This window comes from Tiliqua scincoides, chromosome 16 (assembly GCF_035046505.1).
Source record: "Tiliqua scincoides isolate rTilSci1 chromosome 16, rTilSci1.hap2, whole genome shotgun sequence".
Lineage (NCBI taxonomy): Eukaryota > Metazoa > Chordata > Lepidosauria > Squamata > Scincidae > Tiliqua > Tiliqua scincoides.
This window is the reverse complement of record NC_089836.1, coordinates 3,350,132-3,377,057: the sequence shown is the minus strand read 5'-3', so window position 1 is coordinate 3,377,057 and position 26,926 is coordinate 3,350,132. Positions and strand designations below refer to the sequence as shown.

Sequence of the window (26,926 nt, the reverse complement as noted above, 5' to 3'; positions counted from 1 at the left end):
TTTGTACCCTGTGTTTTAATTTGATACCTCAACAATCACTATCTCCATCTCTCTGGAATTTCTAATTGATTTTGCTCAGGGCCAGCCTCCTTTTGTCCTTTGCTGCCTCCTCCATCCTTACCATTAAAACCAAGGCTCCTTTTGATGTGTGTACATCGGAGGAGGGTCTTGGTGGAGCGGGCTACCATCTGTTCAGGGTTGGGGCCAGAGGACTAGAATAAACGGCTAAGGGGGTGGTGGTGAGAGACCAGATGGCAGCCAGCAGCTATGGTGTTGTTGTTTTTTTATGGTTCTGGGGAATGCTAAGTACCTGCTGCAAATAGTAACTGTCTTACTTAAAAAGCAGGGAAGGGAGCCGCTAATGGCCTTTAATAGCTTGAAGCTTATAATTGCCAGCTCAAAACCCATAGGGGAAAATCATGTGACTGGGCCTTGCAAGTGTCACCCACCCATCTCCCCTCAAAATGGCTACAAACTGTGAGATATTCCAAACTCTTGACACACACACACACACACACACACACACACACACACACACACACACACACACACATCATCATCATCATCATCATGATGTTTTGTGTGTTTAGGGAAACAGTCACTGGAATCCCAGTGTGACGCTACTGATACTGACCAATGAGAACTGATACGACTCCCCTTCACTAACTGGGCAAAGAGGCATTTTTTGAGTGCCTCTTCTAAATCTCGCAAGGGGAGAGCAATGCCCCCAATTCATCCCAAGAAAGCGTCTCCCCCCCCCCCCAGTGCCTGTTTTCTGGTTTCTCCCTTATGTGTACAACATAATGTGTGAATAGCCTTATTATCCATCCATCCATGCTGGCTTAATATACACAGTCAACTTGCAAAGGAGATCACAGCTTCTCCAACCCTGGAGAACCCCCTTCTCCAATCTGGAGGAAAAATCCATTACGGGTTACAAGCCATGATGTGTATGTGCAACCTCCTGATTTTAGAAATGGGCTATGTCAGATGCAAGGGAGGGCACCAGGATGCAGGTCGCTTGTTATCTGGTACGCTCCCTGGGGCGTTTGGTGGGCCGCTGTGAGATACAGGAAGCTGGACTAGATGGGCCTATGGCCTGATCCAGTGGGGCTGTTCTTATGTTCCTGTGAAATGAGGCAAACTGGACTATGCAAGTGTCAGAGAAGCAGCCTCCAGCAATCCAATCCATTTAACAACCCCTTTACCTACCTTCTCCTAAGCTGAGCTAAAGAGCAGGATTTCAACAGGCATGGGGTGGAAAAGAGATGCTTGAATCCTGAGATGCTTTGGCTTGGCATTGAGGAATCACATTTAACCACCCCTAAGTAAAAGCAAAACACCAACTCCCTGCAAGCGGAGAGGCAGCACAGCAGGCTGCGTCAAGACTCTCCACGCAGGTTTGCCAATATACGCTACCGTAAATATAAACTCTGTATGACTATGCTCTCGATCCCATTGCTTGGGAGCATCTTATTGCATCTGACCAACTAACCGGCGAAGCCGGTAGAGGCGAGAGATCATGAGCAACACCAAATTTCTGGAGAAGGCGCTAAGTAAAGTGTTTTTCCAGCTGTGGTTGAGATCGTGTGTTTTTCGCTCACCTTCTTAGGAAAAGCAGCCTATGAGAAAGCTGACAGTTCCCTAAAGATGGAGCCATGTTGGCAACCTTCAGTCTCAAAAGACTCTGGTATCGCGCTCTGAAAGGTGGTTCTGGAACAGCGTCTAGTGTGGCTGAAAAGGCCGATTCGGGAGTGACAATCCCTTCCACACCGGGAGCAAGTGCAGTCTGTCCCTGGTCTGTCTCCCTGGCTATGGGCCTTCCTTCTTTGCCTCTTTGCCTCAGCCTGTTGGCCAAGTGTCTCTTCAAACTGGGAAAGGCCATGCTGCACAGCCTGCCTCCAAGCGGGCCGCTCAGAGGCCAGGTTTCCCACCTGTTGAGGTCCACTCCTAAGGCCTTCAGATCCCTCTTGCAGATGTCCTTGTATCGCAGCTGTGGTCTACCTGTAGGGCGCTTTCCTTGCACGAGTTCTCCATAGAGGAGATCCTTTGGGATCCGGCCATCATCCATTCTCACGACATGACCAAGCCAACGCAGGCATCTCTGTTTCAGCAGTGAATACATGCTAGGGATTCCAGCACGTTCCAGGACTGTGTTGTTTGGAACTTTGTCCTGCCAGGTGATGCCGAGGATGCGTCGGAGGCAGCGCATGTGGAAAGCGCTCAGTTTCCTCTCCTGTTGTGAGCGAAGAGTCCATGACTCGCTGCAGTACAGAAGTGTACTCAGGACGCAAGCTCTGTAGACCTGGATCTTGGTATGTTCCGTCAGCTTCTTGTTGGACCAGACTCTCTTTGGGAGTCTGGAAAACGTGGTAGCTGCTTTACCGATGCGTTTGTAAAGATGGAGACACCCCAAAGATGGCAGGCCTGCTGGAAAGATGGTTGCCGGCCTTTACCGCCCCACAGCCACTTTGCCACACCAGTTCTAACTGAGTGTCGATCATTTTGCATTTCTAAAAATGCCTTGGTTCCTAGCATTGCTCAGTAGCATCGTAACATAGGGATACAAGCCCGCTCTGAGCGGGCAATTTTGCAACGATCTTATTTACGGTTTATTTCAGTGATTTCTGCCCTGCTTTTCCTCCAATTAATTGGAGCGCTTAAGGTGCCACAGCCAGCGAACCTCTTCTCGTGTTCTAGCAGTTCAGCCCCCCCCCCCCCCGGGATTCAGATCCCTGCTCAGAGATGAAAGCTCTCATGGCCTTGGAGAGAGAGAGCAGCCCGTCTCTCAGCTTAACCTTTCACACTGGGTCATTATGAAGCATCTTGGACAGGGTTGGTCCAGACATGAGGCTGATTAGGGCAGGTGGCAGAGGGTTCGCTCTGAAAAGGGGGAGAGGAAGAGAGGAGGAGAAGAGAGATAGATGGTCTCCTCCACTTCTCTGCTTCTGCTCCATTTTTGTTTTCAAATCCAGGGAACAGGGAGAGCAGCAGAGGCAGTGGCTGGTGCATCGTAAGAACATAAGAGCAGCCCCACTGGATCAGGCCATAGGCCCATCTAGTCCAGCTTCCTGGATCTCACAGCGGTCCACCAAATGCCCCAGGGAGCATAAGAACATAAGAGCAGCCCCACTGGTTCAGGCCATAGGCCCATCTAGTCCAGCTTCCTGGATCTCACAGCGGCCCACCAAATGCCCCAGGGAGCATAAGAACATAAGAGCAGCCCCACTGGATCAGGCCATAGGCCCATCTAGTCCAGCTTCCTGGATCTCACAGCGGCCCACCAAATGCCCCAGGGAGCATAAGAACATAAGAGCAGCCCCACTGGTTCAGGCCATAGGCCCATCTAGTCCAGCTTCCTGGATCTCACAGCGGCCCACCAAATGCCCCAGGGAGCATAAGAACATAAGAGCAGCCCCACTGGATCAGGCCATAGGCCCATCTAGTCCAGCTTCCTGGATCTCACAGCGGCCCACCAAATGCCCCAGGGAGCATAAGAACATAAGAGCAGCCCCACTGGATCAGGCCATAGGCCCATCTAGTCCAGCTTCCTGGATCTCACAGCGGCCCACCAAATGCCCCAGGGAGCATAAGAACATAAGAGCAGCCCCACTGGTTCAGGCCATAGGCCCATCTAGTCCAGCTTCCTGTATCTCACAGCGGCCCACCAAATGCCCCAGGGAGCATAAGAACATAAGAGCAGCCCCACTGGATCAGGCCATAGGCCCATCTAGTCCAGCTTCCTGGATCTCACAGCGGCCCACCAAATGCCCCAGGGAGCATAAGAACATAAGAGCAGCCCCACTGGTTCAGGCCATAGGCCCATCTAGTCCAGCTTCCTGGATCTCACAGCGGCCCACCAAATGCCCCAGGGAGCATAAGAACATAAGAGCAGCCCCACTGGATCAGGCCATAGGCCCATCTAGTCCAGCTTCCTGGATCTCACAGCGGCCCACCAAATGCCCCAGGGAGCATAAGAACATAAGAGCAGCCCCACTGGTTCAGGCCATAGGCCCATCTAGTCCAGCTTCCTGGATCTCACAGCGGCCCACCAAATGCCCCAGGGAGCATAAGAACATAAGAGCAGCCCCACTGGATCAGGCCATAGGCCCATCTAGTCCAGCTTCCTGGATCTCACAGCGGCCCACCAAATGCCCCAGGGAGCATAAGAACATAAGAGCAGCCCCACTGGATCAGGCCATAGGCCCATCTAGTCCAGCTTCCTGGATCTCACAGCGGCCCACCAAATGCCCCAGGGAGCATAAGAACATAAGAGCAGCCCCACTGGATCAGGCCATAGGCCCATCTAGTCCAGCTTCCTGTATCTCACAGCGGCCCACCAAACGCCCCAGGGAGCATAAGAACAGAAGAGCAGCCCCACTGGATCAGGCCACAGGCCCATCTAGTCCGGCTTCCTGTATCTCACAGCGGCCCACCAAATGCCCCAGGGAGCATAAGAACAGAAGAGCAGCCCCACTGGATCAGGCCACAGGCCCATCTAGTCCGGCTTCCTGTATCTCACAGCGGCCCACCAAACGCCCCAGGGAGCATAAGAACAGAAGAGCAGCCCCACTGGATCAGGCCACAGGCCCATCTAGTCCGGCTTCCTGTATCTCACAGCGGCCCACCAAATGCCCCAGGGAGCATAAGAACAGAAGAGCAGCCCCACTGGATCAGGCCACAGGCCCATCTAGTCCGGCTTCCTGTATCTCACAGCGGCCCACCAAATGCCCCAGGGAGCATAAGAACAGAAGAACAGCCCCACTGGATCAGGCCACAGGCCCATCTAGTCCGGCTTCCTGTATCTCACAGCGGCCCACCAAATGCCCCAGGGAGCATAAGAACAGAAGAGCAGCCCCACTGGATCAGGCCACAGGCCCATCTAGTCCGGCTTCCTGGATCTCACAGTGGCCCACCAAACGCCCCAGGGAGCATAAGAACATAAGAGCAGCCCCACTGGTTCAGGCCATAGGCCCATCTAGTCCAGCTTCCTGTATCTCACAGCGGCCCACCAAATGCCCCAGGGAGCATAAGAACAGAAGAACAGCCCCACTGGATCAGGCCATAGGCCCATCTAGTCCAGCTTCCTGTATCTCACAGCGGCCCACCAAATGCCCCAGGGAGCATAAGAACAGAAGAGCAGCCCCACTGGATCAGGCCACAGGCCCATCTAGTCCGGCTTCCTGGATCTCACAGTGGCCCACCAAACGCCCCAGGGAGCATAAGAACATAAGAGCAGCCCCACTGGTTCAGGCCATAGGCCCATCTAGTCCAGCTTCCTGTATCTCACAGCGGCCCACCAAATGCCCCAGGGAGCATAAGAACAGAAGAACAGCCCCACTGGATCAGGCCATAGGCCCATCTAGTCCAGCTTCCTGGATCTCACAGCGGCCCACCAAATGCCCGAGGGAGCATAAGAGCAGCCCCACTGGATCAGGTCATAGGCCCATCTAGTCCAGCTTCCTGGATCTCACAGCGGCCCACCAAATGCCCCAAGGAGCACACCAGATAACAAGAGACCTCATCCTGGTGCCCTCCCTTGCACCTGGCCTTCTGACATAGCCCATTTCTAAAACCAGGAGGTTGCACATACACACCATGGCTTGTAACCCGTAATGGATTTTTCCTCCAGAAAATTGTCCAATCCCCTTTTAAAGGCATCCAGGCTAGACGCCATCACCACATCCTGTGGCAAGGAGTTCCACAGACCAACCACACGCCGAGTAAAGACAAGGGGGGGTGGAATTTGTCATCGCAAGATGCCATGCAAGGAGGAGGTGATGGCAGCATTTGGCATACGTCCTTGGGTACCGGGAGGTCTTTGGCTTTCTCTCTCCTGGTGCTGCTACTAGAACGGATCGTTGAAAGCTCTAGTCTACCAGCACTATGCTGTAGCCATCGACTCTGCCGTAGTATGTCTTCTGCCAATTAAAAAATCAGAAGAGCGATTGTTCTTTCAGTTAAAGATGTACTGGGGGGGGGGGATGACGACGTATAATGCTCCTAAAATAGATCATCAACACTTCAGAATATATATAGTAGTGTGTGAATCAACACACTGTATGATGCCTTTGTGTTTATGGGCGCAAGAGACAAGACACGTTCCCCATCACCTCCTTCAACCGGTGCCTTCGAGCTTCATGCGCGCACACGCATTTGCACCAGGGGCAAGATGCATCTACAATCGCCCCATTCAAACGACAGTCTGGGTTCTGCCCGGCAGGCTTCATGCGCATGCTTTCATCGCATCCGTGTGCGCTAGACAAGACGCACCCACTCGCCACTTGGCGTCGTCTCCCTCTGCAGAGAAAGCCGCAGCGTGGAAAAAAGACAGCTCAAGTACCAGTGGAGTGTAGCGACTGGATTAGAAGAACCAAGGAGATTTGAATTCGCCCACTCGTGAAGCCCTCTGGATCATCTTGGGCCAGTCGTGCGCTCTCTTTCCCTCAGCCTCGCCTACCTCCCAGGGTTTTTATGAGGCTGAAGTGGGGTAACCACCATATGCTATCCTGAGCTCCTTGGAGCTCAGATGGACTAAGATGATTACGGGGCTGGGGCACCTTCCTTATGAGGAAAGGCTACGGCGTTTGGGCCTCTTCAGCCTAGAAAAGAGAGGCCTGAGGGGGGACATGATTGAGACATACAAAATTATGCAGGGGATGGACAGAGTGGATAGGGAGATGCTCTTTACACTCTCACATAACACCAGAACCAGGGGACATCCACTAAAATTGAGTGTTGGGCGGGTTAGGACAGACAAAAGAAAATATTTCTTTACTCAGCGTGTGGTTGGTCTGTGGAACTCCTTGCCACAGGATGTGGTGACGGCGTCTAGCCTGGACGCCTTTAAAAGGGGATTGGACACGTTTCTGGAGGAAAAATCCATTACGGGGTACAAGCCGTGATGTGTATGTGCAACCTCCTGATTTTAGAAATGGGCTATGTCAGATGCAAGGGAGGGCACCAGGATGAGGTCTCTTGTGATCTGGTGTGCTCCCTGGGGCATTTGGTGGGCCGCTGTGAGATACAGGAAGCTGGACCAGATGGGCCTATGGCCTGATCCAGTGGGGCTGCTCTTATGTTCTTATGCTCCCTGGGGCATTTGGTGGGCCGCTGTGAGATTCAGGAAGCTGGGCTAGATGGGCCTATGGCCTGATCCAGTGGGGCTGTTTTTATGGAGGAAGAATTTATGCCCAAAAGCAAATCAATCGAAAACATTAGCAAGAGTGATTTGCCAGAATGAGATACCCTAAGACAGAGCCTAGCCTTTGTATTTTGGGACATCAGATTAAATCCATCTCTGGCTGTATCAGGAGAGGAGATTCTATTCAAGTCCATAGCAGGAATGGAGAATGCTGAGAAATCAATCATTTACAATGCCATTAAATAGGCCAAAGGCCTATGGGCAGATAACTGGTCTGTCCACCCACCATCTGGCTGAACCTGTGGGAGATGCTCAGAGCAACAGCCCTCCTGTGTTGGGGTTGGCGGCCTCACACCCTGGCTTCCCTCCAGGCATGGTGTTTATTTAAATGTGTGTAGCAGCCCATTGCCTTTCAAAAATTTGCCAGGGGCAGGCAACAAAACGTGGCAGGATTGTGAGTCACCAACAGACCTCTGTGGAAGACTGCGATCAATAAAGCTGGTCAAACACCGGGGACTTTATGCCTGTCGATATCTGGAGCTGCGTCTGCCGAGCCAGCTTATGGGTTCCTCTAGCCCAAGACTGCTTCTTCTCACAATCATTGGGGGCTTTCCAGGCCTTGCTGTCCAGGATGCTTGACCTGGAGATGCCAGGGAGAGAGTGACTGGCCCAAATCACCCAAGGAGCTTCATGAGAAGGTGAATTCAAATCCTGATCTCCCTGGTCCTAATCCAAGCACACTAACCACTACGCCACACTGTACTTGGGTTGTCATATTTCAGGCTTCAGCTCTCTCTCTCTGCAGAGGTCTATGATCCAGACTGAGTGGCCCCCAGGAAACATGGAACCCAGAGGTGTCTTGGGAAAAAAGAGAGAGCGGAACCTGAGGGTTGGAGAGGACTTTGGCCTTTTTTGTGACTTTCAACGGCAGGGAGCAGGCATCAGTGTTGTGTGGGGAGAGGGGTAGCAACATCTTGTTGCAGCCCCTCGTAACCAAATGATGGAGAGCTCACCCTCATTTAGGCAAGGCTTTGGAACAGTCGGATGATTTTAAAACACTTGGGTTTTTTGGGGGGGGAAGCTTACAAAAATGGATTATCAGCGCATCTAGGTGCGGAAAACAGTGCGCTCCGAAAAGCATCTCTTCGGCACAGAAAAGGCATCTGCAAAAAGGTGCAGCCAAAATGCGCAGCAGAGGGATAATCTGCCCAGCATTCACCTCTCTGTGTGACTCATGGCGTATGACACACACAGAGAGAGAGAGGCTGCCTGTGATATTTAGAAATCAAGGCTGCAATACTACACGTGCTTCGCTCGGGAGGGGGCTGCACTGAGCTCGCTGGGGCTGGCTTTCAAGGAAACGCGCATGAAGACATGGAGGAAGGTTCTTGGGCCTGTTGCTGGGCCTTACGAAGCAAAGATGGAGGCAACGTGACGCTGAAGAGCCACTGAACCCTTTCCTGGTTATCATATTCAAACGGATTTTTGTTGGCAGGTGTCCCTGTTCAATCTTCCTGGCAAATGCGTACATAGCTAGTGGTCTCTATTTACAATAGATTGCCACTGTTTTCAGGTCCCTGGTAATTCCCTGTTTGGGGTGGGGATGCCTTTTTACGGTTTTGTTGATCATCCAGTACTCAGCTCCCTTTCTCTGTCTCTAGCCCTTAAATTTCTCAGTGGGTCAAGGATGCTTCTTGTCCCCAGTGAGCAATGCACACACATGTAGCCTCATGTAAGGTAGTGACTAAGGGCCTAATCTGATCCAACTTTTCAGTGCTGATGCATCTCACAGCCTCTGTGACTGTCCCCCCTCCACCACATGCCCCGTTGGCACGCCTGCATCAGTACTGGAAAGTTGGATAGGATTGGGCCGAGGTTGCAGTCTATTGGGAAAAAAATCTGCTAATAGCTGCTAATTACCCTTCAAAGAGCTCAGCTCCTGCAGTTTGCAAAGTATCTGCTAACTGCTCTGCAAGGAGCTGAGCTCCTGCAATTTGCAAGGATATATTTACATGAGAGGTATAGAGAGATAAATACAGAGAGATAAATATAAATATAGAGATGTAAATATAGAGAGATAAATATAAATGCAAATATGCACACACACACACATATATATACATTTGTGTAATGTAAATTACATGCAATTTACATGTAATGTAAATGTAAATATAGAGAGATAAATATAAATATAGAGATGTAAATATAGAGAGATAAATATAAATGTAAATATGCACACACACACATGTATATATACATTTACATGTAATGTAAATTACATGTAATTTACATGTAATGTAAATGTAAATATAGAGAAATAAATGTAAATATAGAGAAATAAATAAATAAATATATATACATGTAATGTAAATGTAAAGAGATAAAATTTGAGGGTCTTTTTCTGGTTATAACTTATAAATAGATAAAATTTTATTTTTTTCTAGATCTTCTTTGTTAAAAAAAAAAAAAGGTCTGGTCAACCGAGGTGGGTCCCAATAGAGTGTTGTTTGAAAAAGTGGGTCCTGGTGCTAAAAACTTTGGGAACCACTGATCTATTTCAGTATTGCTAACACGGACCACCAGTAGTGGCTTTTGCAGGGTTTTGGATAGGGGTGTTTCCAAGCCCGATATGAAGATGCTGAGGATTCAGCTTGAGACCTTCGTGTACAAAGCAGGGTCTTGGCAGCCTCTGAGCGTTGGCCTTGATTCCTTTCCAAATTCAAGAAGCAGGGGAAGAAGTTGCAGGGGTACTGACAAGGCAGAAGCAGGAGCCCCTACCAGTCTGTCGCCTAAGGTGTCTGAGAGCCCAATCCTATGCAGTCCCATTATAGTCAATGGGGCTTACTCCCAGGGAAGTGTGGGCTGCAGCCTGCCTCAGCTGACTTTATGGGTGGGCCAGCCCTGTTCTAAGAGTGAAAGAGGAACCTGCAAAGGTTTGCTCATAAGGAGCAAATTTCTGGGGCAAGGTGAGGAAGAAGTCTCGTTGAACAGACTTCTTAAGACAAGCTGGCTTTGATTATACAAGTGGCAAGAGCTGCCAGCCAGCACAATCGATATACTGCAAGCACTGGAACTGCAGGCAAGAACAAACTGTACTGGTCAGATGGGGAAAGTGTCCAAAGACGAACGGGGCCAAGCTGCAACGAATTCAGGTTTAGCCTGAACAGAACGGCATATACTCTTCACTTATTCAGTTTGCCAAAAACAGTCCTTATTTTCTAATCCCTGGTTTTGGATTTGGGGGGTTTCTTATTCAAATCTTCCCAGAGCTTTCCCAGAGCTTCCCAGAACTAGGGTAAAACCCTAGTTTTACCTGCTTTGCTATGTTGCCAACTCTAGCTGAAGCTATTCCCAAAGATCCCCCCAACCTCCCCTATCTATCTATCTATCTATCTATCTATCTATCTATCTATCTATCTATCTATCTATCTATCTATCTATCTATCTATCTGTCTGTCTGTCTGTCTGCCTGCCTGCCTGCCTGCCTGCCTGCCTGCCTGTCTGGTTTTTTTGTACTATACCTCCATGTATGTGGTGCTTTATAAACATCAAGGGGTCTCTGCCCTGAGTGGCTTACAATTATCTATCTATCTATCTATCTATCTATCTATCTATCTATCTATCTATCTATCTATCTATCTATCTATCTATCTGTCTGTCTGTCTGTCTGGTTTTTTTGTACTATACCTCCATGCATGTGGTGCTTTATAAACATCAAGGGGTCTCTGCCCTGAGTGGCTTACAATTATCTATCTATCTATCTATCTATCTATCTATCTGGTTTTTTTGTACTATACCTCCATGTATGTGGTGCTTTATAAACACCAAGGGGTCTCTGCCCTGAGTGGCTTACAATTATCTATCTATCTATCTATCTATCTATCTATCTATCTATCTATCTATCTATCTATCTATCTATCTATCTATCTATCTATCTATCTATCCCAATAGCCATACCAATAGCAATACCTATTAATCTAGACTGCTGGAAGATGTTAACATTAAAAAAGACAACAAGCCTGCAAGAACTACAGCTCCCATGAAGCCCACGGAGCCGTGCTGCTGCTCTGTGCTTCCCCCTGGCGGCCGGTGCGGGCAGGGCGCGCACTGGGACCAGGTGGCAGCTGGCAGTGGAGGCAGGCAGGCGGCAGCGCTGCACAGAACCTGCTTAGGTGGCTGGTGGGCAGGGAGGAGAAGGCTCCTTCGGAGGGGCTGGGAAGGCGGCAGGCTCCCCCCCCCCCGTGCACACAGGCTGATGCAGACGTGCAGGGCGAGCACCCAGCCCTCCTGCCTCTGAGAGCCCTGCCTGCAGAGCCACAGCCGCAGCCGCAGCAGAGGGCAGAGCCCGGGCGCAGCCGCTGCAGCAGCCATGGGGAACCGAGGGATGGAAGACCTGATCCCCTTGGTCAACCGGCTCCAGGATGCCTTCTCCGCCATCGGCCAGAATGCCAACCTTGACCTGCCCCAGATCGCTGTGGTTGGGGGGCAGAGCGCAGGCAAGAGCTCCGTCCTGGAGAATTTTGTCGGAAGGTAAGAGGACCGATGCTGTTCAATGTGCCTTCCATGCGCTCGATGCGCATTCAGTGTGCCATTCAGTGTGCCAAATGCAATTCAGTGTGCATTCGGTGCAGTCAGTGCCATTCAATGTGCATTCCGTGCGCTCGATGTGCATTCCGTGCGCCCGTGCGATTCAGTGTGCATTCCATGCGCTCGATGTGCATTCAGTGCTCTCGGTGCCATTCGGTGCTCTCGGTGCCATTCAATGTGCCGAATGCAATTCAATGTGCATTCAATGCTCTCGGTGCCATTCAATGTGAATTCAATGTGCCAAATGCAATTCAATGTGCATTCAATGCTCTCGGTGCCATTCAATGTGAATTCAATGTGCCGAATGCAATTCAATGCTCTCGGTGCCATTCGATGTGAATTCAATGCGCCGAATGCAATTCAATGCGCATTCAATGCTCCCTGTGCCATTCAATGGGAATTCAGTGTGCCAAATACACTTCAATGTGCATTCAATGCTCTCGGTGCCATTTGATGCTCTCGGTGCCATTCAATGCAAATTCAATGTGCCAAATGCAATTCAATGCAAATTCAATGCTCTCCGTGCTCAATGCGCATTTTTGTTTCCTTAGCCTTCCGTGGCCATTTCAAATGCGGGCGACTGTGGAAAGGAAGAGGGGGGGGTGCTGCTTGGCTCTCTTAGATTTCGAAGCTTCCCAGCTTCCTTCCTCTCCCTTCCCCCCCCTCCACCAGCACTGCAGACACCCTCCAGGGCTGGACTTGCCTTGCAGGGGGAAAACAAAGCAGAAGCCTCTGTGATTGACAGGTGACATTCCGCTAGCTGTCACCTTCATCCACAGATGGGAAAGCCCTCCTGTACCTTTCACCCAGCATTAGGTGTATAGGTGGTTTGTGTATTTGGGGGGCATGCGGTCCATATATGCAATGCTGACCTCTGTGACTGGAACAAAGAGATCATGCAAGCGGGTGTACAAGCTCTGGGGTCCCTGTTTGCTTGGGATCTCACCTCCCCTGCATGCAGGGGCTTTTTCTTTCTTTGCATTCAGCAGCCAGGAGGGTGGAGGTGTGCAAGCTGTGTATATATGGTGGGGGGGGGGCATGTTTTGTTTTGCAACCAACCCCTGTGGTCTTCCTTGGAGTGACTAATGGCACAGAAAGGAAGCCATTTGTCAGCATGGAGAGGGAATGAGGGAGAGCTGATGTGCTTCCACATCACGGGGAGGAGATTTAATGGGTTTAATCCTAAATCATTTATTTATTTTGACGGGGGAAGGCGGGAGGGAAATGCAGGAAGGCAGAAGTGCTCCAGGCTAGGGGAGAATCCTCTTCCCCACCTTCCCTTCCATTCTGTTGCCTGAGGACAGCTGCTGTTGGGGGTGGATGTGGGGCGGTGAAGACGAGACCGAAGAGGGCATTGCTGCAGGAAGAGACCAGAGTTGGGGGTCTTGAATGGCCAGAGACGGTGCAAATCCCAGGGAAAAAGCATCCCTAGGTTATGTAATCTCAAGGGGCTAGAGGCAGCCACATTTTCCACTGCTGGAGTTTTGTTCAACCCACCCCTCCCTCCCCTGGCACAATAATGGCCGCAGGATGTATGCCTGTCTGAAGGTGCTTATGGCCAAAACCTTGTCATAATAACCGTCGTTACCGCCTGCACATGAATGCAGCCTGTGTGACCGAACGATTACCCATGCGAGGCACGTCCATGGCCAAGATGCTCAAAAGAACTGCAATTCCCTGCGCACCCCCCAGAGGAGTGTGTGTTATCTGTTTGTGAGCCTCACCCCCCTGGTGCATTTCCTCCAAGGTGAAAGGCCAGGAAGGCTGAAAGCCGTGAACGCAGCGTGTCCCCTGCTTGCAGTGTTCCACTGAGAACTGGCTACCCGGCAACCCAAAGATGGAGGGGGGGTTGCTGATGAAGCCAGAGCAAGTCAGCATGGCTTGGAAAACATCCTCTGCTCTTCCTGGGGGATGCTGTGTAAAGGGACCATAAGGGGAAAGAGCATTTGTGGCTCCCCAGCTAGGCAGCCTGACATCCTGAGTGATGTTCCCATTTTACAATGACAAAGGACCGGTGCTGGTGGCTGTTTTCCTTCCTGTGACCTTCAGATCAGTGGATGATCCGGAGAGGATCAGAGAGACACATGTAGCTCTGGGGAGGGGGGGCAACTTGCAGTATGTCTATAGCCTGCTTCCACCTTGCTATACATTTTGACTGCTTCACAAGCCACTAGAACTAGGAGGCAGGGACCTGGTGATTCTCCTAAGAGGGACCTTGAGAATTAAATTGTCGTTTCTGGTATAAAATATGCCTGTGTCATCCGTTCCTTCTCCTCCTGGCTGGTTCCTGCAACGTATCCAAGCCTGTTGTCTCGGAGACAATCTAAAATGGCCACCCAGAGCTCCAATCTGGACCAGGTCGGCCAGATATTCTTCACAGCTGCCTGAATTCCAGCGAGGCAGCCGTGTTTTGAGCGTCAGGAGGTTCAGTGGAAGCTGCAAGGCTGTACTGTATGTGTGGACCAAGATGGCTCTTCTGCTCCTTGTGCAGGCAAAGACTGAAGCTGCAGTAATCCAAGGAGTTGTTTACTGGGTGGAAAGACGGCATGTTGAATATGGGCGCATGAGCCATATTTGTTGGTGCTCTTGGAACGGTGCATAGCCAAAGGCTTCTCATTGGAGACATCGGAGAAGAAATTGGGAATCAGTTGGTGGCCCTTTCTGGTTTTCTGAAACCAATGATCTTCTCCACAAATATTTTTGTTGTTGTTGCCCTTGGATTGAAAATGGGTAGAGAAGGGGGGAACAATCGAGATGGTTGCTAGTCAGCTGTGATGTGGGGCCAATGAAAAATGCCAAGAGAAGGGATATTAGGGAGTTGTAAGGTCTCTTGCAAGGATGAAGCACAGGCTTTATGGAGCTTTTTCAGGTCTCAAAATTAGATGATGTATCTTGAAAGAGAGAACATCTAGGAATCCTAGTAAATTGCCCTGGACTTTGAATGCTAAAAGCCAGGGCAATTAAATATATGGAATATCCATAGAGCAATGGCTGCCATGATGTTGGAGTTCCATGGACAATCTCTTGAAAGAGAGAGTCAAGGGATATATCCTTCTTTTCATCCGTTCTTTTGCAAATGGCAAGCAGACTTTGTTCACCTGTTGTGGGGTTTTCTTTGTTCAGCTCTAAAAGAAGCTACCCAATCCACAGTTAAGTGAACGGATTTCTGTATCTCACCTTCTTCTGGCAGTCCTTTTCCCAGGAGAGCCGACGAGGATGTGACCTCATTGGATACCCTTCAGTTGCCTCTATGGTAGCAAATTATATTACTGCAGGTTGATTTTTTTTTTTCATTTATAAAGGAAATGAGGGTTCCAAACAGGACCATCAAGTGCAGAGTTAAACCCTTCAGGGAAATGATTGGGGGGCGGTTTTAGTTGAGGTGTCAAATGAAACAACCATCTTCTATTATCTGATGTTAGCAAGTTGAATGGCTTAAGATAATCAAGAAATACCCATTGTGGCTTTTAAAAAAAAATAATGGCATTATCCATTATTTAGCTGTTTGATATGACACGGCAGCATATTTGGAAGATGGCTACAGACAGCCATATTATGACAAATACCTCTTTGCCTGTATTTAGCTAGAGAAAGCCGTACTCCTGGCTAGCATTTACTGGGCTACAACCTGGTTCTGACTAATTTAATATTGTGTTTTTTTTCCCCTCCTCTCTGAGTAAAGAAGTATGAATTAATTTGCATTGTGTACATCCCAATTTAAGGTCCGAAGCTGGTTACGGATGCAAGCTTTCCCAGTGACCGAATGCCCAAAGATTTGCGCTTCCCAGGCGCAAGTTGTTCTAGTGCCCACGATGATGATCTGAAGTCAGGTTCAGGCTGAGTCCACACCTCTGTACTTTGAAACTGGTTTGACACTGGTTTAACTGCCACCTTCCTTTTGCAAATCTTGAGCAGGGGAGGACACGGGACTGTAATTTTCTAAGAATTCTTTAGGATTCATAGTGTTAGTTGGATGTTACGGATGTGTGGGCACAGGGTTGCTTGAGGAAGGCCTTAGGGCTATTGATCACTGCCCGCTCCAAGGACAGAGATCTCTAAATTCTCTCTGTCCTTGGAGCGGGCAGAGATCAACAGCCTGTGCCCACACATCCGCAACATGCCGTCGGTCTTAGGCATATTTACTCAGAAATCAGTCCCACTGTGTTGTGTGGCTCTTTCCTCAAGGAAAGCGGACCGGAAGAGAGTCTTGAGGATGCCCAGGCAAGAGGTTGACTTATGGAGATGCCCTTCTTCAGTGCAGCCACTCCCGATGGCCAATTCACAGCCAGAGGATTCAACCCCTGCTATTTGTCCTTGTACCAATGCACTACTGCTTTTAAAAAGCGTTTAATTTGCAAAGTGCTTCATAAACTTCGCCAGAGGTCTGCAGCCAAAGATTTTTATGGTGCGTTCAGAATCAATAGATGACTTTAAGTCATCCCCACCTTTTGCAGCTTCTGGCCCCTTCGGTTTCCCAATTTACCTTCCCAGGGCTCTTGCTTCTGGCCTTACCCACCACATTCCTATCCAATTTCCCTTTCCTTGGACCCCCTCCCCCTTTTGAGCTGCTGGCTCAGGCCTCTGCTTTCTCCTATCCTAGACCCTTCAACTGCTTTTCCCCTTGACCTTCTTCTTGAAGGATCAGAGCAATACAGCCAGCGAGAGACCCTTTTCCTGAGTGGTCCCTCTGTGACATCAGGGCATCTCAGCCAATCACTAGCTTCACCACCACCTCCTAGAACAAGGATGGCCCATATTATGGCCCACAGGCCACATCCAGCCCTCTAACACATTTTGACCAGCGTGCTGAGTTCAGTGGCATTAGATTTATATGTAGCCATCCCTTTCTCCCTCTTCTCCCCTCACCCCTGCCAGCCACCATTCATTTTCTTCCTCTTGCTGGATGAACCAACTGCTGGGCTAGGTTACGCTTGTGGGAAGCTCAGCTGTGAAAGGGACAGCAAGCAACTGCAAATATTTTTTTTCCTATTGTGAAAATTCTTGGTTGGCAACCTTCAGTCTTGAAAGACTATGGTATAAGCCTACAGCACCCGGTATTCCCAGGTGGTCTCCCATCCAAGTACTACCCAGGCCTGACCCTGCTTAGCTTCCGAGAACATGGTATAAGCCTACAGCGCACGGTATTCCCAGGCAGTCTCCCATCCAAGTACTAACCAGGCCTGACCCTGCTTAGCTTCTGAGATCAGATGAGATTGGGAATGTGCAGGGTCTGGATGGTGAAAATTCTTAGTCATGTACAAAATTAATAGCTTCTATAATTGAGCCACTCTGGCTCACCCTAAGAGTGAGGTGTCTCTTCCTTTTTAAATGGGGGGGAGGGGAGTGGTGGAGACTGATAGCAGGCCAGAGACGGGCACCTCACCACCACCACCACTGCCAGTCTGCCACCTGCCTCAGTTGACCTCATGCACAGGCCTACAAAGAGATCAGTCAGCATGCATGGGGGGATTTGGGGGGAGAAGCAAGTGATTTTCTCCATCTCTCCCTATTGACCAAGGACAGTCACACTCAACTCTAAGGCCCATACATCTAAACGCCCGCAAAATGCCAGTGTACAGCTCCACCTTCCTTCCCGCGATGCCTGCCTGTTACTTACCCAGATTCTCTGATTTAGGAATCAGTACAGGTCAGGTTATTGTAGGGTAAATGCACCTCCAAGTAGGGCTGCCTCAAACCCTGCCAGTCAGTGTTGGATAGTCCTGAGCTAGATGCACCGCAAGTCGGACTAAGAACATAAGAACAGCCCCACTGGATCAGGCCATAGGCCCATCTAGTCCAGCTTCCTGTATCTCACAGTGGCCCACCAAATGCCCCAGGGAGCATAAGAACATAAGAACAGCCCCACTGGATCAGGCCATAGGCCCATCTAGTCCAGCTTCCTGTATCTCACAGTGGCCCACCAAATGCCCCAAGGAGCATAAGAACATAAGAGCAGCCCCACTGGATCAGGCCATAGGCCCATCTAGTCCAGCTTCCTGTATCTCACAGCGGCCCACCAAAAATGCCCACCAAAAGCTTCCTGTGTTCATAAATGAGCAGCAGGAGAGCAATTCAGCAATGTGTCATTGAGTGGGTGGTTGTGATAGCCATTTCAGGCCGTGAACCCTTGTGTAAAAATAGGGGCTCTCCAAGGATAGAAGGGTGCCTTTCTTTCCCTCCGAAGAGCTGGAAGGCACGGCAGAGGTTACTGCACGATAGAGGATGCATTTCTTCGAGTGCCACGGCGGCATGGCAGCTTTTGAGTGGGCATGTCCATGTTCGGTCTGGGACTGCCACACCAAGCACATCCTAGAACTTCCTCTTTGAGTTCAAGAATGGAAGTTTGTCAGGAAATCGGGTAAAAGGAACGAGGTGTGGAGCACTTTCTTCCTCCAACATGAAGGACCAGCACCTGAATTTGACAAAATCAGTCAATTGATCAGGGCGTCATCGATCAATCAGAATCACGCAATGGATGAACCTGTTGCGGAACTGAACCGTTTGGGGAGGGACGTCGTTTGTTCAGATTTTCAGGTCCAAAGAATAAAACTTCCTAGGTGTTGAAAAAACTAGCTATGCTTTGGAGCGCGCATGCATACCCTAGCTCCCCATTTGGTACCGGAAACTCTGGAAGCCGGAGCTTGGAGGAGCAGGTTGACCTCTCAACCAGGACACTGCTCTAGATGTTGCTGGGATCCATGTGTCACATGCTTCCACTCCTGGTGATTGGTGGTGACTTTTCTAGCCTTGTTGATGGTCAACTGCTGGTTCCTTAGATCTTCCTCAGTGTGTTTGAGCCACATTTCCTTTGGTGCAATCCGTTGAATCCTCCAGTAAGGAATCAGACTGACGCAAGTCCATCTCCATGCTCCTGCTATAGCGGAGGCAGTGAAGTAGGATATTCGTTGATTCGCTACTGATTTCTCGTTACCTTTTCCGGTTCGATGGCATTGATGGTACCCAGTTGGTTGGCAACCTTCAGTCTCGAAAGACTATGGTATAAGCCTACAGCACCCAGTATTCCCAGGCGGTCTCCCATCCAAGTACTGACCAGGTCTGACCCTGCTTAGCTTCCGAAATCAGACAAGATCGAGAGATAGTGTTCAGTATAGGGAGATGGTTGGCAACCTTCAGTCTGGAAAGACTATGGTATAAGACTACAGCACCCAGTATTCCCAGGCGGTCTCCCATCCAAGTACTAACCAGGCCTGACCCTGCTTAGCTTCCGAGATCGCGCATGTGCAGGGTAACAGATGGTACCCGACTGGGAAAGCTAACTGAGCTGGACAGGGACTGCTGCTGCTATAGTGGCAGCACAAAAGAGGACCCAGTTTCATTGCTGCCTCCCTATGGGGCCACTGTCTGGCTTATTGCTTGTTGGGGGGAAGTGGCTGCAGCAACAGAAGTAAGCATCCCCGAGGGCTGACTGGGGAGTAGTAGCAGTAAGCGGGGTTGGCCATGCATGGGTCTGAGGCCTCACATAGGCACGGTCTCCCCACATGTGCTTTGTCAGACCTCATTTGTAGCAAAACCTACACACACGTAACTGCAATAGCTGCATAAGAACATAAGAGCAGCCCCACTGGATCAGGCCATAGGCCCATCTAGTCCAGCTTCCTGGATCTCACGGCGGCCCACCAAATGCCCCAGGGAGCACACCAGATAACAAGAGACCTGCAAGGCCTCCTGGGAATTGTAGTTAAGAACATAAGAACAGCCCCACTGGATCAGGCTGTAGACCCATCTAGTCCAGCTTCCTGTATCTCACAGCGGCCCACCAAATGCCCCAGGGAGCACACCAGATAACAAGAGACCTCATCCTGGTGCCCTCATAACATAAGAACATAAGAACATAAGAACAGCCCCACTGGATCAGGCCATAGGCCCATCTAGTCCAGCTTCCTGTATCTCACAGCGGCCCACCAAATGCCCCAGGGAGCACACCAGATAACAAGAGACCTCATCCTGGTGCTCTCCCCTACATCTGGCATTCTGACTTAACCCATTCCTAAAATCAGGAGGTTGCGCATACACATCATGGCTTGTACCCCATAATGGATTTTTCCTCCAGAAATTCGTCCAATCCCCTTTTAAAGGCGTCTAGGCTAGACACCAGCACCACATCCTGTGCCAAGGAGTTCCACAGACCGACCACGCGCTGAGTAAAGAAGTATTTTCTTTTGTCTGTCCTAACCCGCCCAACACTCAATTTTAGTGGATGTCCCCTGGTTCTGGTATTATGTGAGAGTGTAAAGAGCATCTCCCTATCCACTCTGTCCATCCCCTGCATAATTTTGTATGTCTCAATCATGTCCCCCCTCAAGCGTCTCTTTTCTAGGCTGAAGAGGCCCAAACGCCGTAGCCTTTCCTCATAAGGAAGGTGCCCCAGCCCCGTAATCATCTTAGTCGCTCTCTTTTGCACCTTTTCCATTTCCACTATGTCTTTTTTGAGATGCGGCGACCAGAACTGGACACAATACTCCAGGTGTGGCCTTACCATCGATTTGTACAACGGCATTATAATACTAACCGTTTTGTTCTCAATACCCTTCCTAATGATCCCAAGCATTGAATTGGCCTTCTTCACTGCCGCCGCACATTGGGTCGACACTTTCATCGACCTGTCCACCACCACCCCAAGATCTCTCTCCTGATCTGTCACAGACAGCTCAGAACCCATCAGCCTATATCTAAAGTTTTGATTTTTTGCCCCAATGTGCATGACTTTACACTTACTGACATTGAAGCGCATCTGCCATTTTGCTGCCCATTCTGCCAGTCTGGCCCTCCCTTGCATCTGGCCTTCTGACATAGCCCATTTCTAAAATCAGGAGGTTGCACATACACATCATGGCTTGTACCCCGTAATGGATTTTTCCTCCAGAAACGTGTCCAATTCCCTTTTAAAGGCGTCCAGGCCAGATGCCATTACTACATCCTGTGGCAAGGAGTTCCACAGACCAACCACACGCTGAGTAAAGAAATATTTTCTCTTGTCTGTTCTAACTCTCCCAACACTCAATTTTAGTGGATGTCCCCTGGTTCTGGTGTTATGTGAGTGTGTAAAGAGCATCTCTCTATCCACTCTGTCCATCCCCTGCATAATTTTGTATGTCTCAATTTTGCATATCCCCCCCCCTTTCCTTGATCCCTTTCCTTCCCTCTGCTGTCTCAGATTCCAGATTGTAACCTCCTCAGGGCAGACACCTGATCTCTTGTACATGGCACACTGATGATGGTACGATAATGATCACACTTTATTTAATTATTCCTTTTCAATTTTTTCGTGTTAAGCTTGTCATTTCTCCAAGGTGTTTACGGTCGGTGGTTCTCCCCCATCCCCGTTTTATCTTCACACCAACGCTGTGAGATAGGACAGGCTGAGGGAGACAGGCTGAGGGAGAATAACAGTCCTAAGATCACCTGGACAGGTTTTTTTTTGGTGGCTATGCAAGGTTTAGAATCCAGATCTTCCCAGTCTTAGCCTAACTAAGTAGTGTCTCACCTGAACACTACTCTGGTTCTTCTAATGATGATGATGAGATGACATTTCTGTTCTCAGCTTTGAGCTTCCTATTCCCCCACGCCACCCCCTGCTTCCTGAAATGGTGCGGTCCAGGAAAACCTTTAACAATTGATTCTGCTGAATGTGTAATTTGGCTCTGAGTTTTGTTGCCTTGCCTCAGCCGGGAGAGGCAATTTGAGGCAAGGAAGTTGTTATTATTGTTATTATTTTTTTAAATTGTTAACCTTGTCCCACAGAGTTCACATATGTTCTTCTTCAGAGTATAATGGATTGCCACTAGTCACTACTAATTATTCTCCCAGTATCACTTACTCTCCTGTTAGTGGATTACTCAGCAATGCAAAGCCTGTATTTGTAATAGCAGATGTCTGGGGGGAGGGAGCTGGGGGGCGGGAGTGTATTTGCGCCCACGCATGCGTGGACTGCTGAAGACTCAGCATGGTGCTAGCAACTGCAGATTATGGTGACGAAGTCCACTGAAAGCGTGGGACAAAGCCAAAGGAGAGACGGCAGCGGATGTGCCTCGTCTCAGGAATATCGAAGGCCACCTCACACTTCATTTAATGCCAGCTTGGGGGTGGCTGGGTGTTTCGGGTGCCTATGGATGAATGTATATGGAGTTCTTCATTTGAGTGGGGCCAAAGGGAACGGGAAGGAAGATACTGGGAATTGGGTTTTGTTTTTCTTTTTAAATATCAAGGGACTAGGACAGCGATTTTCAGCCACGGCACATTGCCGTGTCAGAAATAAGAACATAAGAACAGCCCCACTGGATCAGGCCATAGGCCCATCTAGTCCAGCTTCCTGTATCTCACAGCGGCCCACCAAATGCCCCAGGGAACATAAGAACAGCCCCACTGGATCAGGCCATAGGCCCACCTAGTCCAGCTTCCTGTATCTCACAGTGGCCCACCAAATGTCCCAGAGAGCACAGGAATATAAGAACAGGCCCAGTGGATCAGGCCCTAGGCCCATCTAGTCCAGCTTCCTGTATCTCACAGCGGCCCACCAAATGTCCCAAGGAGCACACAAGACAACAAGAGACCTCATCCTGGTGCCCTCCCTTACATCTGATCCTCAGGTGTGCCATGGGAGTTTCATTTATTAGTAGGGCTATTGGGGGATGTCAGCCCTTGGCCAGCAGTGTGGTGTGCCTTGTCAGTTGTCCTAAAACTGATGGGGTGCCTTGACAATTTTAGCACCTTTTCAGTGTGCAGCAAAATGAAAATGGTTGGAAAACGCTGGACTAGGAGGTAGAAAGCTGTTGGTAGAAGCTAAGAACAGGTGGAGCGGCTCTGTAGTTAGAGACTAGAGGGACTCATGCCAGAGGCTGAGTCTGAGTAGTTCTGCCTCTGTGCCTGGCCAATCCTGGAGGCAGTGTTCCCAACCACTGCCTGGGAAGGCAGGCTCCATGGGGCTGTGGGGGAGCAGTGGCTGCAATGGATAACTTTCTTCTCCCCCCCCCCTCCATGTTGCAATTTTACAATTCCCAGATAATCCATCCCTTGACTTGGGGTTGGACGGCTGGAGCACTGGTTTGCAAAGAACCCATAAGAAATCTTCCATTATTGACCAGCCAAGCTGGATGCAGATATTATCAGCTTTGTTTTCGCTACGTACTCCCCAAATTGTGAAGGCAGCGTAGGATGGAACGCACAGAAGGACGCATATCCCCTGTGGCGCTGGCTCCCAACCCGTGAACCACAGGAGGTCTGCGAGACCCTGAAATGTGGTCCACCAAAAGAGGTCTCCGGAAAAAAAAAGGGAACTGAAGTGTCAGTTACAACTGTGGGCAGACAATTCTCGGCCCTCTCCGGTAGTCTGTGGGAGAGCGCTCGCTCAGGAGATTTCCCCACAGACCACCAGAGAGGGCAGAGGATGGACTGCCCGCAACCGCAGCCGGCAACAAAAGCAGCAACCTACAAATCTTTCATGCCTGATCTTGTCTCATCTCAGAAGCTAAGCAGAGTCAGGCCTGGTTAGTACTTGGATGGGAGACCGCCTGGGAACACTGGGCGCTGTAGGCTTCTACCATGATCTCGGAAGCTAAGCAGGGTCAGGCCTGGTTAGTACTTGGATGGGAGACTGCTTGGGAATACCGGGTGTTGTGGTATTGCTCTGAGCATCTTGGGGGTCCCCCCTGGGGGCTGGGGATAAGAATAGGCCCTCAGTTTGGCTGTACTTGTCGTAAGAGGCGACTGAACAGCCACTGGGTAGATGGGACTCATCAGCCTGGGAAGGCAGCTCATCTGAGAGAAGGAAAACTCTGATTCCAAACCTCCACTGCCTTGTGGCTACATCCAGTTATGGAAAAGGCTTCAGGAGTCAACCTGGAGGCAAAATCCGGAGCCAGAGTCCCTGAGGCAGTTCATGGCTGAACACAGTCACGTTCTGGCAACTCCTGTGATGCCACTGGAACCAACCGTATTGGCTTCTGCCTTTCCATTGGACCATTTCAGTGACGTGGAGAGGGGGGATTTGCTGCATGGGTAACAGCCTATCCTCCATACCTACTTTACCCAGGCTTCGCGCACTGGAGAGGACACTCTGTTCCAGAGCCACCATTCAGAGCGTGACACCATGGTCTTCCGAGACTGAAGGATGCCAACAAGGCTTATACCATGATCTCGGAAGCTAAGCAGGGTCAGGCCTGGTTAGTACTTGGATGGGAGACCGCCTGGGAATACCGGGAGCTGTAGGCTTATACCATGATCTCGGAAGCTAAGCAGGGTCAGGCCTGGTTAGTCCTTGGATGGGAGACCGCCTGGGAATACTGGGTGCTGTAGGCTTATACCATAGTATTTCGAGACTGAAGGTTGCCAACCATTCAATAAATCTTCTCTAATAACTGCAAATTTAATTGTATTTTTTGTGTGCTGGGGGGTGGGTGGGAGGTTCTCTAAGGCCAATTCCTCCACCTTTCATGATCCTGCAGGCTGCCAACAGCTCCCCCCCCCCATAGGCTTTTGCCTGAGGTCAACTGAGTCAATAGTGGTGGTGAGATGCCTGTCCTGCTGTCAGTCTCCGCCACCACCACCCCCTGTCGCTTTGGGTAGCAAGGGCAGCTGAGAGCATCTCTGAGAGAGGGTGGAGCTGCAGTTTGTGTTGTAGGCATCCCCTTGCAGGCGACTTTCCTGTGAGGTATGGTGGGAAATGTAGTCTTTTCAACCGAATGATGTTTCAAACCGGTGCCAGGCATCTGGGCTCCAGGTGAGGAATGGCACCTAGTGGTAGTAGGTCTGAGGCCAGAACAGAGGGGGTCGTATCAGATCACAGTGTTCTGCCATCAGTGGCGAAAGCCCAGATCCTTATCCCTGTTCCGTACCGTGGAAGAGCAAAAGCACATGTTGCTGTCCATTGCGCATCTGATGTGGGACTTCCACGTGATGGCACCAATTGTTGCATGACACATGAACAGCAAGGCTCCTCTTTTGGGGGGGTGGGGGGTGGGTGAAACCTGGCACTTACTGAATCGAGTAAGTGGGCCTTCCTTGTGGTCTTATGTGTTTAAGAGAAAGGGTAGTGCTCTAAAAAGAGCTCTGTGGACAACGTCTCCTCCTCCAGTCTGCAGATGAGGCTGAATGGCAGCAGGTTGAGGATATACGTCGCCACAGAGCAATTCGTGCACTGCTTCGTGCGGCGATCTGGCCACTGAAAGGCGAAGTGTGTAAGAGGAATTCGTGGAGGGATGATCAATGGATGGCCGGTAGCCAGTGCAGCAAAACTCCCGTGACTTTAAAGTGTATTAGACCAATTCACAGGGGAAGAGAAAGCTATCAAAGACTGCCATTCAGTGTCCCTCTGAATACCAGTTGCAGAAGGGCGACGGCAGGAGAGGGGTCTTCCTTTTTCCTCTCCCGCTTGTGGGCTTCTGCGATAAGCAAGCTCCTCTTGCTCCTTTCTTCCTGCCCCCTCCAACTTCCTTTCGGAAAAGCCTCAGGATCAGGTTCAGTAGGAAACGGAGGTGATTTGAAACCCACCCCATAGCGGAAGGATTGCGCAGCCCAGCTGTTGTTGGCAACCTTCAGTCTCGAAAGACTCTGGTATCGCGCTCTGAAAGGTGGTTCTGGAACAGCGTCTAGTGTGGCTGAAAAGGCCGATCTGGGAGTGACAATCCCTTCCACACCGGGATCAAGTGCAGTCTGTCCCTGGTCTGTCTCCCTGGCTATGGGCCTTCCTTCTTTGCCTCTTAGCCTCAGACTGTTGGCCAAGAGTCTCTTCAAACTGGGAAAGGCCATGCTGCACAGCCTGCCTCCAAGCGGGCTGCTCAGAGGCCAGGGTTTCCCACTTGTTGAGGTCCACTCCTAAGGCCTTCAGATCCCTCTTGCAGATGTCCTTGTATCGCAGCTGTGGTCTACCTGTAGGACGCTTTCCTTGCACGAGTTCTCCATAGAGGAGATCCTTTGGGATCCGGCCATCATCCATTCTCACGACATGACCGAGCCAACGCAGGCGTCTCTGTTTCAGCAGTGCATACATGCTGGGGATTCCAGCACATTTTGCATGTTCCTCACCTTCTCTGTCTGGTTTCCCCAACCAGACTCTGCTCTGCAGCATCTTCTGGTCCTAGCTGTTGGTGATGGAGGGCCGGTCAGTTCCTCTCTCCAAAAGGAGCTGTAGGCAGATTCAAGGGTTGGCTGATGTTTAAGGTGCGAGCCCCTCCAGTGGTTAGTTACAGAATATGGGGGACTGGGGGTCCAATCCTATCCAGCTTACCAGCCTTGGTGTAGCCATGGGGTTTGCTCTGGAGCAGTGGAGCAATCTTGGAGCAATCTTACATAAGATTGGCCTGTAAGATGATGTGATTCAGCACATCCACCCCCGTCTGCTTGGAAGAAGGTGCCGGAATGGTGCCAGTCTCCCAAGGACCTTCCTGCGCATTGGGCCTCTGCATCTTCAGATGCAACTAAGACCATCCTGCCGCCGCGGAGATGCTGTCGCCCTTGGAAACAGCCAGCTCCCGATCTGACACCTTCAGCCTCGTCAAAGCCCAGAGTCTTACAGAGGGGATACAGGCAGACTCTCAATAGCACAGCTGCGGCAGCAAACGTTCCCGAAGAATGGATCTTATTGATCATCTTAAAAAGAAAAGAATTGATCTTGGCCAAGCTTCACGCCCAGAATAGGCAAGGCTTGGATTTCCCCATCTTATATCCAGTCGCTCGTCTGCGGTACCAGCTGCGGTGACTTCAGGAATAAGAAAAGGAGGAATGGCAGACAGCTTAGGTCTTGGACATCAAATGGGCCACTGAAGTGCTTGGAGCAGCAGATAAGGGAACGTAAGAGCAGCCGGACTGGATCACAGAGGATGCCCTTGCATATAGACTTGTATCTCTGTTAGGTCCCAGCAGGTTCAAGCTTGGTTTGGAGGGTTACCTTGCTAGGGGACTTCCCTGCTCTTGGAGGAAGAATCTGCAGCAGAAGGCAGAGACATGTGGCCATAAATAGCCAACTGCTCTGGTTAGTTACTGTTTGATGAGTCATGCTCAGGTGACTCTCAGCCAGTTGCTGGAGTCCTTGATACAGAGTCCTGGATATGGCTGCTTTCCAAGTCGTATTGTGGATGTGGCCTGGATCGTGTACCTCGATGTCTGAACTGTGCGTTTTTGGCCTGAGGCCACAGTTCTTTGGCCATGCACCCTACATGCTCGCCCTCTCTTGCTGCACAT

The 26,926-nt window shown here is 50.2% G+C and overlaps 1 protein-coding gene across 4 annotated transcripts in view; it reads left to right on the top strand.

Annotated features, from left to right (window-relative positions):
- Positions 1-11,287: 11,287 nt before the first annotated feature.
- Positions 11,288-26,926, top strand: part of DNM1 (dynamin 1) — a 121,005-nt gene continuing 105,366 nt past the window's right edge. For all 4 annotated transcript variants that reach the window (XM_066610813.1, XM_066610812.1, XM_066610815.1 and 1 more), the window contains exon 1: positions 11,288-11,674. In XM_066610813.1, the coding sequence (XP_066466910.1) occupies positions 11,514-11,674 (161 nt within the window). In that variant the 5' untranslated portion in view covers positions 11,288-11,513. The remainder of the gene's footprint in view (positions 11,675-26,926) is intronic.